The sequence below is a fragment of the Setaria viridis genome, chromosome 2 (assembly GCF_005286985.2).
Source record: "Setaria viridis chromosome 2, Setaria_viridis_v4.0, whole genome shotgun sequence".
Taxonomy (NCBI): domain Eukaryota; kingdom Viridiplantae; phylum Streptophyta; class Magnoliopsida; order Poales; family Poaceae; genus Setaria; species Setaria viridis.
In genome coordinates, this window is record NC_048264.2 from 26,766,171 (window position 1) to 26,778,116 (window position 11,946).

The 11,946-nt window shown below is 41.7% G+C and overlaps 2 protein-coding genes across 3 annotated transcripts; both read left to right on the plus strand.

Moving 5' to 3' along the window:
* The first annotated feature begins 430 nt into the window (after window positions 1-430).
* On the plus strand, window positions 431-3,999 carry LOC117842359 (uncharacterized). Its single transcript, XM_034722778.2, has 2 exons — window positions 431-1,728; window positions 3,605-3,999. Exon 1 carries the CDS (start codon window positions 453-455, stop codon window positions 1,137-1,139), a length of 687 nt encoding a protein of 228 aa, XP_034578669.1. The 5' UTR covers window positions 431-452; the 3' UTR covers window positions 1,140-1,728; window positions 3,605-3,999.
* A 1,365-nt stretch (window positions 4,000-5,364) lies between these two features.
* LOC117845843 (ABC transporter A family member 8) lies at window positions 5,365-11,473 on the plus strand. 2 transcript variants are annotated; one of them, XR_011897640.1, is made up of 18 exons: window positions 5,365-5,530; window positions 6,063-6,447; window positions 6,545-6,627; window positions 7,003-7,147; window positions 7,625-7,738; window positions 7,984-8,108; window positions 8,205-8,363; window positions 8,476-8,638; window positions 8,723-8,848; window positions 8,929-9,012; window positions 9,092-9,459; window positions 9,547-9,747; window positions 9,859-9,968; window positions 10,061-10,145; window positions 10,315-10,443; window positions 10,522-10,641; window positions 10,779-10,867; window positions 10,944-10,997. XR_011897640.1 is itself a non-coding variant. In XM_034726928.2 (18 exons), exons 1-18 carry the CDS (start codon window positions 5,456-5,458, stop codon window positions 11,241-11,243), a joined length of 2,847 nt encoding a protein of 948 aa, XP_034582819.1. In that variant the 5' UTR covers window positions 5,368-5,455; the 3' UTR covers window positions 11,244-11,473. The 2 variants fall into 2 exon arrangements, 1 of the variants encoding a protein (XP_034582819.1); XM_034726928.2 differs by having other exon boundaries at window positions 5,368-5,530; window positions 10,536-10,641; window positions 10,944-11,473.
* The last annotated feature ends 473 nt before the right edge of the window (window positions 11,474-11,946 follow it).

Genomic DNA, 11,946 nt, shown 5'->3' on the forward strand with positions numbered 1-11,946 from the left:
GGAATTGAAGATATATTCAGTGTCAAATAAGAAAGTGAGATATTTTTTATGTCAAATGAGAAATTCTCTCCACTTATCAGTATGAACCGGTATTTTATCAAGTATAACACAATCTTGCAATGCATTCTCTATTGTCATTTTCTAAGAAAAACGTCGTCGCTACACTATTTTTTCATTACATGTTATAATATAGGATAAAAGAATTATTAAGTACAAATTCATCAGTACATTGTCTTTTATGATATTTTTTTATATATTGTACTATATACTTTAAAAAGGTTAACGGGTAAAAGGGATGGAAAAATAAAAGAATAGGAAGCTTATTTGTGAGCATCCAAATTCGGCGGAAGAGAAGTTTAATTATAAAAATGGATTAAAAAAAGAATCAACTATCAAATTTGAAAGGAGTTTTTTTCCGACCAAATTTGAAAGGAGTAGTAGACGGGGAAGAGATGGAAAAAAAAAGACAAACAAATCTGCCCCTAACCAATGAGGCGACGACGACCCTCAAGGCCTCGACCGCCGGCGACCCTCCGCCGCCGGCGACATGCTGCGGCTCCGAAATCTTCTCCTCCCTCTCCTCCGCGCCAGCCCCCAGATCCCCTCCCCTATCCACCACGGCGACTGCCGCCTCCTCCTCTCCACCTCCGCCGCCCCCTTCTCCCTCGAGGACTACCTCGTCGCCTCCTGCGGCCTCGCCCCAGCCCAAGGCGTCCAAATTATCCGCGAGGGCGTTCAACGAGCTCTCCTCCGCCCACCATCACCCCCGCTTCGACCCGGACGCCGTCCTCGTCCTGCTCTCCTCCATCGGCCTATCCCGCGCCAACATCGCCGACGTCGTCGCCGTCGATCCGCTGCTCCTCCGCTGTAAGGTGGACAGGCTCGAGCCCCGCCTCCTCGCCCTTCGCGACCGCGTCGGCCTGTCCGTTCCCCAGATCGCCAGCTTCCTCGCGGTCGGCTCCCGAGCGGTCCGCAGCTGCCGCGACGTCGGTTCCAAGATCCAGTTCTTCGTCAACTTCTATGGCTCGTTCGAGAAGCTACTACTGGTGATCAAGAAGAACAGCTCCCTCAACCATCTGACCTCGGATCTTGGCAGGGTGGTCAAGCCTAATATCGCCTTGCCTCGCAGTGCGGCATGAGTGATCATGATATTGCCCACCTGTGTTCAAGGAGCGTGCGGATACTTTCGTTCACCCTGGAGCATTTGGAGGAGGTTGTGCTGCGCGTGGAAGAGCTTGGGCTGACCCGCAGCTCGGCGATGTTCAAGCGGGCGGTGGAGGCTCTCGCCCAGACCACTAAAGAGAAGTATACTGCCAGGATTGAATTCTTGAAGAATAGTCTTGGTTGCACTGAGAGTGAAGTTGCCACTGCATTGTCCAAGATGCCAAGAATTCTAGAAATATCTGAACAAAATCTTCTCCGCAAGATTCAGTTCCTGGTCAATGAGGTTGGACTGGAGCCACAATACATTCTGGAAAGGCTTGTTCTGTTCACATATAGCCTGGAGAAGCGGCTAGTTCCACGGCATCATGTCATTAAGGTTCTGCTCTCAAAGGGATTGCTGAACAACAATTTCAGCTTTTACACAATAGCTAAAATGGAGAGAAGACTTTCAATTTGAAGTTCATTGACTGTCACAAGGACTCTGTTACCGGGCTTGCAGATGCTTATGCCGCTGCTCGTGGGGGCGATGTGCCCCCCAGCAACCAGCATTAATATTGTAAAAATGTAAGATTCTTGATATTATTTCAGGTAGATGGTAGAATAGCAATTCATGCTCATTTGCCATTACTTACTTTTGGTTCTGCAATAGAACTACTGATCTTTGACCGCGCAAAGCCCAAGTTTAAGCTGTGGTTATCTATGGCGAACTTGTTTGAGCTATTATAGATCATTTCTGTTTTGAGTGTACTAGTCACTTCTTCTGCCTAGCACATGGCTGAAGATTATCCTCAAGTTGGCTTTTTTTCTGCAGATAGATCCTTGTCGCAGTGGTTAGAGATACTAGGAATTTGACAGTAGTATTAGCTTGCCCTTTTGTCTGAACATGTGACCATGTCTGTTCAGTATTTTTTTTTATCCCAAATTATGTTTGCATAGCTCACACTAGTCACTGATACTTCTATGAGGCTTTGCCTATTTCCTATTTAATTGAATCCATTAATTTTGCTTCAACTATTGTTTACACTGTACATTAGTTCACTGGGCCTTGACTAGGTAGTGGACAAAATGACAACGGAGAAGGGAATGGGTTACTAATAGGCAGAATAAACCATAGGTAATGGAGAGCACTTTATATTGGTAAACTGCGAACAGATTGGCATTGCCTAACAGAACTCACCACTTGGCTCCTGACATGACTCCTACATACTTGCCTGAATTATCATATTTGATTCAGTTATGAACTGCAACAAATCGTGTTTACAGATTCACACAATGTACTACATTTCTTTCTATATAACAAATGTGGTATCTGTTACCTCAAAATGGTGAGCTATGTGCATGCCTCAGGACCCAGGGAGATGGGCATTTTAGACCTGAGAATATAATACTTGTTACTACATTGTTCTGGAAAATCATGTTTGAAGAATAGTCTAGGTAAAACCGCGAAAGGCATGCACTATGGATTGTGTAGATACTCATACTGTAGTCCATATAGGTTCATCAATCAGTTTCCTTGTTATATTTATGTGCTTATAAATGATCTGTTTACACGAGGTAGATTTGGATTAGTCTTATGTATAATATAAGTTCTAGGAAATATGCTTGAATGAATACTGACTAGGCGGCAATTGGTTTCCCTTGTCAAATTTCTTAATTCTGTGCTTAGCTGAAACAGACTTGGTTTGGTTCATTTGGATAATTATTTTTAGGATATTCAACAGAATTTACCTATAGGTTTCAAATCCTATACTCTTATCTAGAATAATCCAAATAGGTTTTGGAAAAATTGTGTTTGTGTAAACATAGTTCAGAGAATATCGGTGCATATTGTTAGACGTAATCATCCACTGGCCCTTCTGCTAGGCCTAGGAGTGTAGACATTTTGTTTGGTGTCTGCCTCAGTTTTTACAATGTTGGAACTTCTTGTTTCCCTCCCATTACAATCTTGTAAAGTTTGTCTTTGAAAGTAATGTTATAGTTCTTTCCTCTTAATAGTGGAAGTTGACTACCTGGATTCTGCATTCTTTGTGCATCTCTATTTTTGCTGTATAAATATGTGCTAATTGGACCGTTTGTGCAAACTGCTATTTCAATTCTTTGCTGGCGACAAGAATAGCATATGCAATTGAAAGTGAGTATGGCTGGGAAGATAATAGATTGATTATGGTGTGCAAAGCACGTACACATATATAGGCAAGGATGTCCTAGGGTTTGGCTTATAGAATCAGAACCAATCAACGGAGATCCTTGCCTATCACACAATCATCTGACTATCCCCTAAAGGGGTACACGGCCAACAGGCCTGTACAGTCAGAGGGCAAGGCCCATAGGGCCTTCTGAGCATAACTCGCTAACAGCAATTAATCACAAAAATTGGTTCAGTCTATACTACATGGTTTGTACCTTTGATTTATGTAAGGATTTTAAGGCTTTTGCACAGGACAGAGCAGCTAGGTCGTAAGACCTGCCAGTTTGATGAAGAGTCCATGTCAAGCAAGATTCAGTTCATGATCAATGAGGTTGGACTGGAGCCACAATACATTCTGGAAAGGCCTAATCTGTTCACATATAGCCTGGAGAAGTGACTAGTCCCCGGCATTGTGTCATTTAGGTCCTGCTCGCAAAGGGATTGCTGAAGAGCAATTTGAGCTTTCACAGATTTGCTACAATTGGAGAGAAGACTTCCAGATAGTTCATCGACTGTCAAAAGGACTCTGTTACTGGTCTTGCAGATGCTTATGCCGCTGCTCGTGCCCCAAATATTGTAAGATCCTTGGATATTGTTCAGGCAGATGATCCAATTGCAACACATGCTCATTTGCAGAACTTTCTCAACTCTTGGTTTCAGTAATACAACTACTAATCTCTGTGTGTGCATACCCCAAGTTTAACTTGTGGTTATCTGACAACAGGTTTGAGCTATTCTAGATCCTTACTGTTTTGAGTGTCACTTTTTGTGCCTAGCACAGGAGTACAGGACTGCAGATTATCCTCAAGTTACAGAACTTGAGATAGTAGGAATTTGACAGTATTAGCTTGCCCTTTTGTCTGACCATGTCTGTTCAGTTTCTTTTTTTTTTTCAGATTATGTTTGCCTAGCTCACACTAGTAAGGCCTACTTATTTCCAATTGAGCTGAATTCTTTGCTTTCACTTGTACTGTCGTTTACTTTGTACATTATTTTATTGAGGCTTGACTCGGCAGTGGCCAAAATGACTGCAGAGGGAACTCTAAAACACACATGTGAAAACTTGTGTCCTAATGAGCAATGAAATACTCATGCTTTCTGTCAACTATGCTGTAGCCAAGGATATTAGGCCACTGGTAAGGGATATGACTTTTATATTGGTGAACTGTGAGCATATCGATATCGCCAAACAGAACTCATCACTTGGTTCCTGATATGACTCCTAGGTACATGCTTGAATAAATACACCCTTTGTCTTGGGGACAAGTTTGATATCATGCCCATAACATGTTCTGCTAGCATTCTGTTTTGCAAGATGAAGAAACTTATGTTTTCCCTTTGAAACAAAAATGCGAATACTCTCGTGCTCCTGAATGTATTCAGAGAGGGCTTCTGAACTTGCATGGCAGATGTGCGCAACTTCTTCTGAACTGATGGATCTTTTTTCCCTGGCCGATCTGTCATGGAAGGTTTCTGCCTGTCGAACGAAGAAATTTTTAACCAACTGGTGGGAGTACTGTGCTGTAATCAGACTTTACTATAGCTCGTCCCAGTTGAACAATTGTTGGACTCAACAGTTAGTTGTGTCGGTGTTCATTACAAGAACCAACGAGAATTTCCTTTGGGGCCCAATGACATTGTGGGTCAGGCCTGGCCCAATCAACTGAGCCCATCATGCGGCCCAGTGTAGTGTGCAACTTACCAGGTCCTACAAGAGTTTTTTTTTTTAAGGAAAAACTTGGGTTTGTGCACCTGCAAAGGCTGCAATTGTTGTAAATCTTACTTATTTCGATTGAGGTAGAAAACATGCAAAGGATTTTTTATTGCGTTTGCAGAACCCAAAACCAATCTTTGTTTTTGTCAGAGGTTTCAGTTATTAGATAGATGCAGATAAAGGCAGCATGAATTCAAATCTTCCTTGGGTTTTTGACAAATTCTACTGCTTGGCGGGAGGCAAGACACCGTCGGCACCGGGATACTTACGCGTATAAAAGCGGGTAAAGTTGAACGCTGGGGCCCGTGACGTCTCCGCTCACGATTCGCTACGCCTCCACGGCTCCTCCTTCCCCTGCCGCCCCGCCGCCGGCCGCCCCGCCCCAAGCCATGGATTCCCCGAGGGGCCCCGCGAGCTTCGCGACGCAGGCCAACGCCCTCCTCCGCAAGAACCTCTGCGTCCAGGTCCCGGCACTGCCTCTCTTTTGCGCCATCTACCTTTTCTCGCTCCCCCCCTTTTCAGTTGGCGAATCTGTAGAGTTGCTCCGCTCGTCGTGCCAGCCAGGTGTTAGTGGATTTGCCTGCCCGGTTCTTGAGGGTTCAACGTAGTTGTATTATCCGGAAAGTGTTGCTTGAGTCTGATGGGTTTTGGCCTTTTGAGGAATTTTTTTTGCAGTAATTTGTTGATTTTAGCTCTAGCAGTCTAGCTTCATACCAATCTGTGTGCCTGCTGTTTATTGTGAGCCAAGGCCGGTAGGTAGCCTTGGCGTGTGGGCTTTCTTGCTCTTACACGACAAGTTCTTTAATTTCTTTGATTTTCTATTTCCGTTTGTTTTATGAGGTGCAAAAACGCGATCCGAATTAGGCACAAATTTTAACAAATGCGAATTTTGCCTGTCTACATGAACAGTATCAAAGCTGGCTCTGTTTTTCTTTTCTTCCCTATGTCGGCTCCACGAAGAGTGCCTCAATTAATCATGTATATTATGCATTGCAGAAACGGAACCTCAAGACAAACATCGGCATCACCTTCTTCCCGATCCTCATCTGCGTCCTGCTCATCGTGCTCCAGAACGTCATCAACAGTGAGCTTGACAAGCCCAAGTACAAATGCGGCTGCAGCTGCCTCGAGACCAGTGTGGATGGAAGATGTGTGAGGAAAGATTGTGGCATCCAGTACTCGACGCTGGACCAGGTCGGGAGCTGCCCAATTCCCAGCCCGCCACGCTGGCCGGCCCTCATTCAGGTTCCCCGTGCTGATTTCCGAGCTGTAAGGACTTCCTCCCAGCCGTTTGATGATTTGCCTGATCCGTTGTGCCGTGTCTCCTGGTCTTGCCCTGCAACTGTCCTTGTAACTGGAAATGACAAAGCGGTCGCTGGAGGTATGATCTTATCATATAGTACAACTAAAACACACTTCATAATGTTTATAATTTTGGTGAATGTGTTTGTAATTCTTGAGTGTTCTCCAATTGTCAGCAATTTCAAGAGGGCTGTTTCCTGCCCTTTCCCCGTCTTTGAATTCAACGGATTTCCTTGACATTCTCTCCAAGATAGTTGCTGTGAGTTCCCTCAATGCCCAATTGAGTTTCTGGCTTTTAATTTTAAAAACTCGGCCCTAGGGGAAAGACCTCCCCCAAGGTATTAGCAGTAGAAGAATTTTCTCACTGCAGGACCGAGAAAAGAACCCGAAGGCTCCCTCTACGCTGCCCAGGACGTGCCTGCAGGACACGCTCTGGAAGCAGCAAGGGTTGCGAAGGGTCCTTTTTTTTTTAACCCAGCCCTGAAAATCCGCTCCCACAGGGAGTTAAGCTTGGGCAACGGGGGTGCTATTAAGGCACTGCAACCACTAGCCTGCAGTCCTGTTCGCTGTCTTCTAAATTTTGCTGCTTCATGTTTTGATTTATGTGGTTACCATTGGCTTTGATTTGTCATAGGGCTCAGACACACAGCCATGGTACATACAACTGCTAGAGCCTGCATTTTTCTCTGGCCATACTTTGTACCTGATCCAGCCTGAGTGCCTACCCTTCATGTCACAAACCATTTCATACAATACTGGGGGCATACCTTTTCAGCTCAGTAAGTATATATGTCTTAAAATGTTTTTTTAGAAAAAAACATTCCTTAAAATGTTGATTTTTTTGTTTTGGTTTCCATATTTCTTTAAAATGCTTGAATTGTGAACTTAATTGATCTTGAACTGCCACTACTATAGTGTATGATGGTTCTTACTTTGACATACACATAATTAGGTTAAAATCTGCGGCCCTTTTATTTGGACATGGACAGAAGCACGTTAACAGTTGCATACTAGATACTTGTAGAAGATTTCATCATTATAAATATGTGTACTGCTCTTCCATGTTGCTGTGCTGTTTATAGTCTATCTATGATCAACTCAAAAAGTGACACCCATTTATATATGATTATAATTTGTTCTATATGGACAATTTCTGAAGTCTGCATGGCAGCAACAGTTGAGAACTGTTCTCTCATTTTCACAGTTCCTTAGGCATCTTTATGCTGCAGATCTGATGCCCTTTTGAAATGAACCAGATATACAGTGTGTTGAAGGTGTCCCGTTATGGCGTGAAAGTGCATCGATTATCAACTATGAATTCTTAAAGGGTTATAGACAAAGAGGAGGAGAACTAAATGAATTTATTGCAGGTAATGCATCTTGATACTACAATTTCTGTCTCTTTGAAGTTTCAAGTACTTCACATATCAATGATAGTTCGTAAACATTTTGTGACACCCTACCGACCAATGAGTCCTTGGGTATAATCAATGTAATCAGTAATTCCATTGGCTTCCTAATAGTTATTGTTCCAAAATGTCGCAAAAAAATTAATTCCTACACATATGGTTCTCTTATGCATTGGCATACTGTATGATTGCATTCATTTCTTCAGGTTATGACTTCTTGGGCACAACACAGTACGGACTTGGTGTAAATGTTTGGTACAACTCTACTTATAATGATAACACTGCATATTCATTTATCGCAACATTACGGGTTCCGCGCTTGGTGAATGCAGTATGTGCTTTGTTTTCCATAATCTTATCTCTGACTAATTCAGTATCTTTTGAAACATGGCTCCTGTTCTGACAGTTGATGGTTCGTTTCCTACAGGTATCCAATGCTTATCTCAAATTTATCAAAGGAACTGGGGTAGAAATGCTACTTGAATATGTAAAAGATATGCCCAAAGTTGGGACAAGCTTTCAGTTGGATCTGTCTTCTCTTCTTAGTGCGTTATTCTTCACATGGATCATCGAACTTCTTTTCCCAGTGAGTATGATGAGATGTATTGATGTAACATTCTGTAAGTACGGCCGCAAATTCATTGAACATGTTAATAATCAGTATCAGTAGAGCTTGCAAACTGACTCATTTTTCTTAGGTTATCTTGACGTATCTGGTGTATGAGAAGCAGGAGAAGCTCAAAATTATGATGAAAATGCATGGTCTGAAGGATGGGCCTTACTGGCTGATATCTTATTCTTATTTTCTTGCTCTATCAGTCGTCTATATGTTATTCTTTGTGATTTTTGGCTCCTTGATAGGTAAATTATATTACAATTCACTCATGAAATGCTATTGTGGCAAATGAATCTGCAAATGTCAAATATAATTCACCTTCTTTTCAGGTCTCAATTTTTTCAGAATCAACGAGTACAGCGTACAAGCTGTTTTCTTCTTCACATGTGTGAATTTACAGATTGCCCTTGCATTTTTTGTGGCATCTTTCTTTTCATCTGTCAAGATGGCCACAGGTTAGTAACTCAAACGTGTTAGTCAAAACTTTGCCTTTTGAAATTGACAACTGACAAATTTCATTCACCTCCTGCTGCAGTGGTTGGCTACATGTATGTATTTGGCTCTGGCTTACTTGGGGCATTTCTTTTCCGCTTCTTTGCTGAGGACAAAACTTTTCCCTGTAAGTTGCTAGCTTAATTGTGATTTGTCTCAGTTATATAACATTAATTACAACTTAAGGCTTTGCCTTCTCCATTCAGATGGTTGGATATTAGTCATGGAGATCGTCCCCGGATTTTCCCTCTATCGGGGGTTATATGAACTTGGTCAATATGCATTCTCGGGTAGCAGTATGGGAGTCGCTGGTATGACCTGGAGAAGTATGAACGATCCCCTCAATGGAATGCGTGATGTCTTGATCATAATGAGTGTAGAATGGGCACTACTTCTCATGTTAGCATTCTATTTAGATCAAGCCTCTTTGTTAGGCGATGGTGTCAGAAAAAACCCTTTTTTCTGCTTCAGATGTTTACAGAAGAAGCATGCACCATCATTCCATGAACCTAGCAGTACCCAACAGGATTCCAGAGTCATTCTCAATATGGAGAAATCTGATGTTGCTCTAGAAGTAGGTTATTTCTCATACTTTGATATCTCTTAAACTTCTTTACAATACATATGATTCACGCTTCATTCATTGACTAACTCTATTCAGAGAAAAGTAGTTGAACAACTTCTGATAGATCCCAATGCAAACCAAGCTATCATCTGCAATAAGCTCAGCAAGGTTTATCCTGGAAGGGATGGAAACCCTGACAAGCAGGCTGTTCGAGGATTATCTATTGCCCTTCAAAAGGGCCAGTGTTTTGGAATGCTTGGCCCCAATGGAGCTGGGAAAACATCTTTTATTAACATGGTATGATACTAAATTGAAAATGGATGCTTTTCATTCTTCTGATAGAAGTTGCATATAGTCTTATATATCTTTTAATGCGACCTGATAGTTTTTTTTTGTTTTTATTCTTAGATGATTGGACTCATTAGACCTACATCTGGTACTGCTTATGTCCATGGAATGGATATAAATACAGACATGGGTAACATATATACAAATATGGGTGTGTGCCCACAACATAAGTATGTACTCTTAACAAGTATTTATCTGCAAAAGTTTTCCTTCATGGGATCAAATTGTTTAATCATGGTAATTGGTGTTGTATTAAATGCAGCTTGCTTTGGGAAACATTGACAGGAAAAGAACATCTTTTCTTTTATGGCAGATTGAAGAATCTTAAAGGTGCTACGTTAGTCAAGGTACCTCCAATCTGGATATACATACGTCCTTTTGAACATAATATTCACATTTTGGTGTTGGGCAATTCTAATTGCTATGCCATTTATTCTTCAGTTCCCTTTTTTGGAAATTATCCAGCTATCTCAGAGCATGTACAATCATATTTTGTCCAATTGTTTTTACTGCCAGGCTGTTGAACACTCTCTGAAGAGTGTAAATCTATCTCATGGTAATATTGGTGATAAGCAAGTCAAGAAATACAGTGGAGGCATGAAAAGAAGGCTCAGTGTGGCAATCTCATTGATTGGGGACCCTAAAGTATTTTTTTTCCTTGTTTCTATATTTTTGGCTGTTCCATGAAATATCGTCCAACCACAAATGCATTATGCAACTTAGCAAATATTCTTCAGGTTGTCTTCATGGATGAGCCGAGCACAGGACTGGATCCAGCATCAAGAAATAACCTGTGGAATGTTGTGAAGGAGGCCAAGAGAAACCGGGCAATTATTCTAACTAGTAATGATCTTTTCCTGTCCACTTGAGCATCTAAATTCTAAACCCTCAACTCCTACTCCATTATTTCAATGCATCTGAAAGTCACAAGATTAATTAGTGTTTAGTGAATAAGCAAGTAATAAACGTGATTCTTCCAGCACACTCAATGGAAGAGGCAGAGGTATTGTGTGACCGGCTTGGCATCTTTGTTGATGGCGATTTCCAATGCCTTGGAAACCCTAAAGAGGTACATTTCCTCTCGTTTTGTTGTCATGACACGAAATAAAATTTCTTAAAGTCTTTGTTTTTGCAACACGATGCAGCTAAAGGCTAGATACGGGGGCACATATATACTCACAGTGACAACATCTCTGGACCAAGAACAGGAGGTTGAACTGCTAGTGCATCAACTCTCACCCAGTGCAAACAAGATCTACCATCTATCTGGAACTCAGAAGTTTGAGCTCCCGAAGCAGGAGGTGAAAATAGCCCATGTTTTTGCTGCAGTCGAGAATGCAAAGCGCCGTCTCACAATACATGCCTGGGGCCTAGTCGACACTACCTTGGAGGATGTCTTCATCAAGGTCGCCAGAGGAGCACAAGCATTCAACGAGTTTGCATAGATAATACCTTGAATACTGTCTTCATGGCCGGCAACGGACCCCAGTTATTAGATGGGACTTCGTTGCACGCTGCATAGAGAATCTTGCGATTTTGTAGGTAGTTAATCTTTTCATTCGTGAGAAGCATTCTTCTCAGAAAAATTCTTCTGCATGCTTGTTTTGCGTGTTTGTACAGAAATATATTTTTGATAGTGCCATTGCAGAATAAAATAAGTGTCTAGTTGTGTTCATCATTTCTTTTCAGGCATGTGGGGTGGGAAATACTGTAATTGGTGGTCATTGTTTGCTTATGAGCTGTTAATAATCCATATAATCTTGAGAGTTAACACATGAAAACTTTTCTTTCTTTCAGATATTTCTTCTTCTGAATATGAACATATGAGCTTATGTATATCTATCTAGAGAAGATTTGTTTTATGAGATTTACATGAATGAAGAGATTGAGGACCTTGGATTCGTGGACCCACCATTTATATTATGTTTATTTTTGCTTTTCATCAGCTGCATCTTTAGGTGGTTTTCTTTTGCTTTGTAAAGTTGCTATTGTACTCATTGCTGTTCAGTCCCTAAAACAATGTGTAGATAATTCTCGGTAATGAGTGTTTCTGGCTTTCTGCAATCTACCTACCTTCCATTGCTGTTTTTGTAGGGCCGATTGTGCATCAGAATGTCCTGTTCATGTGAGCGACAGAAATCTCTTTTT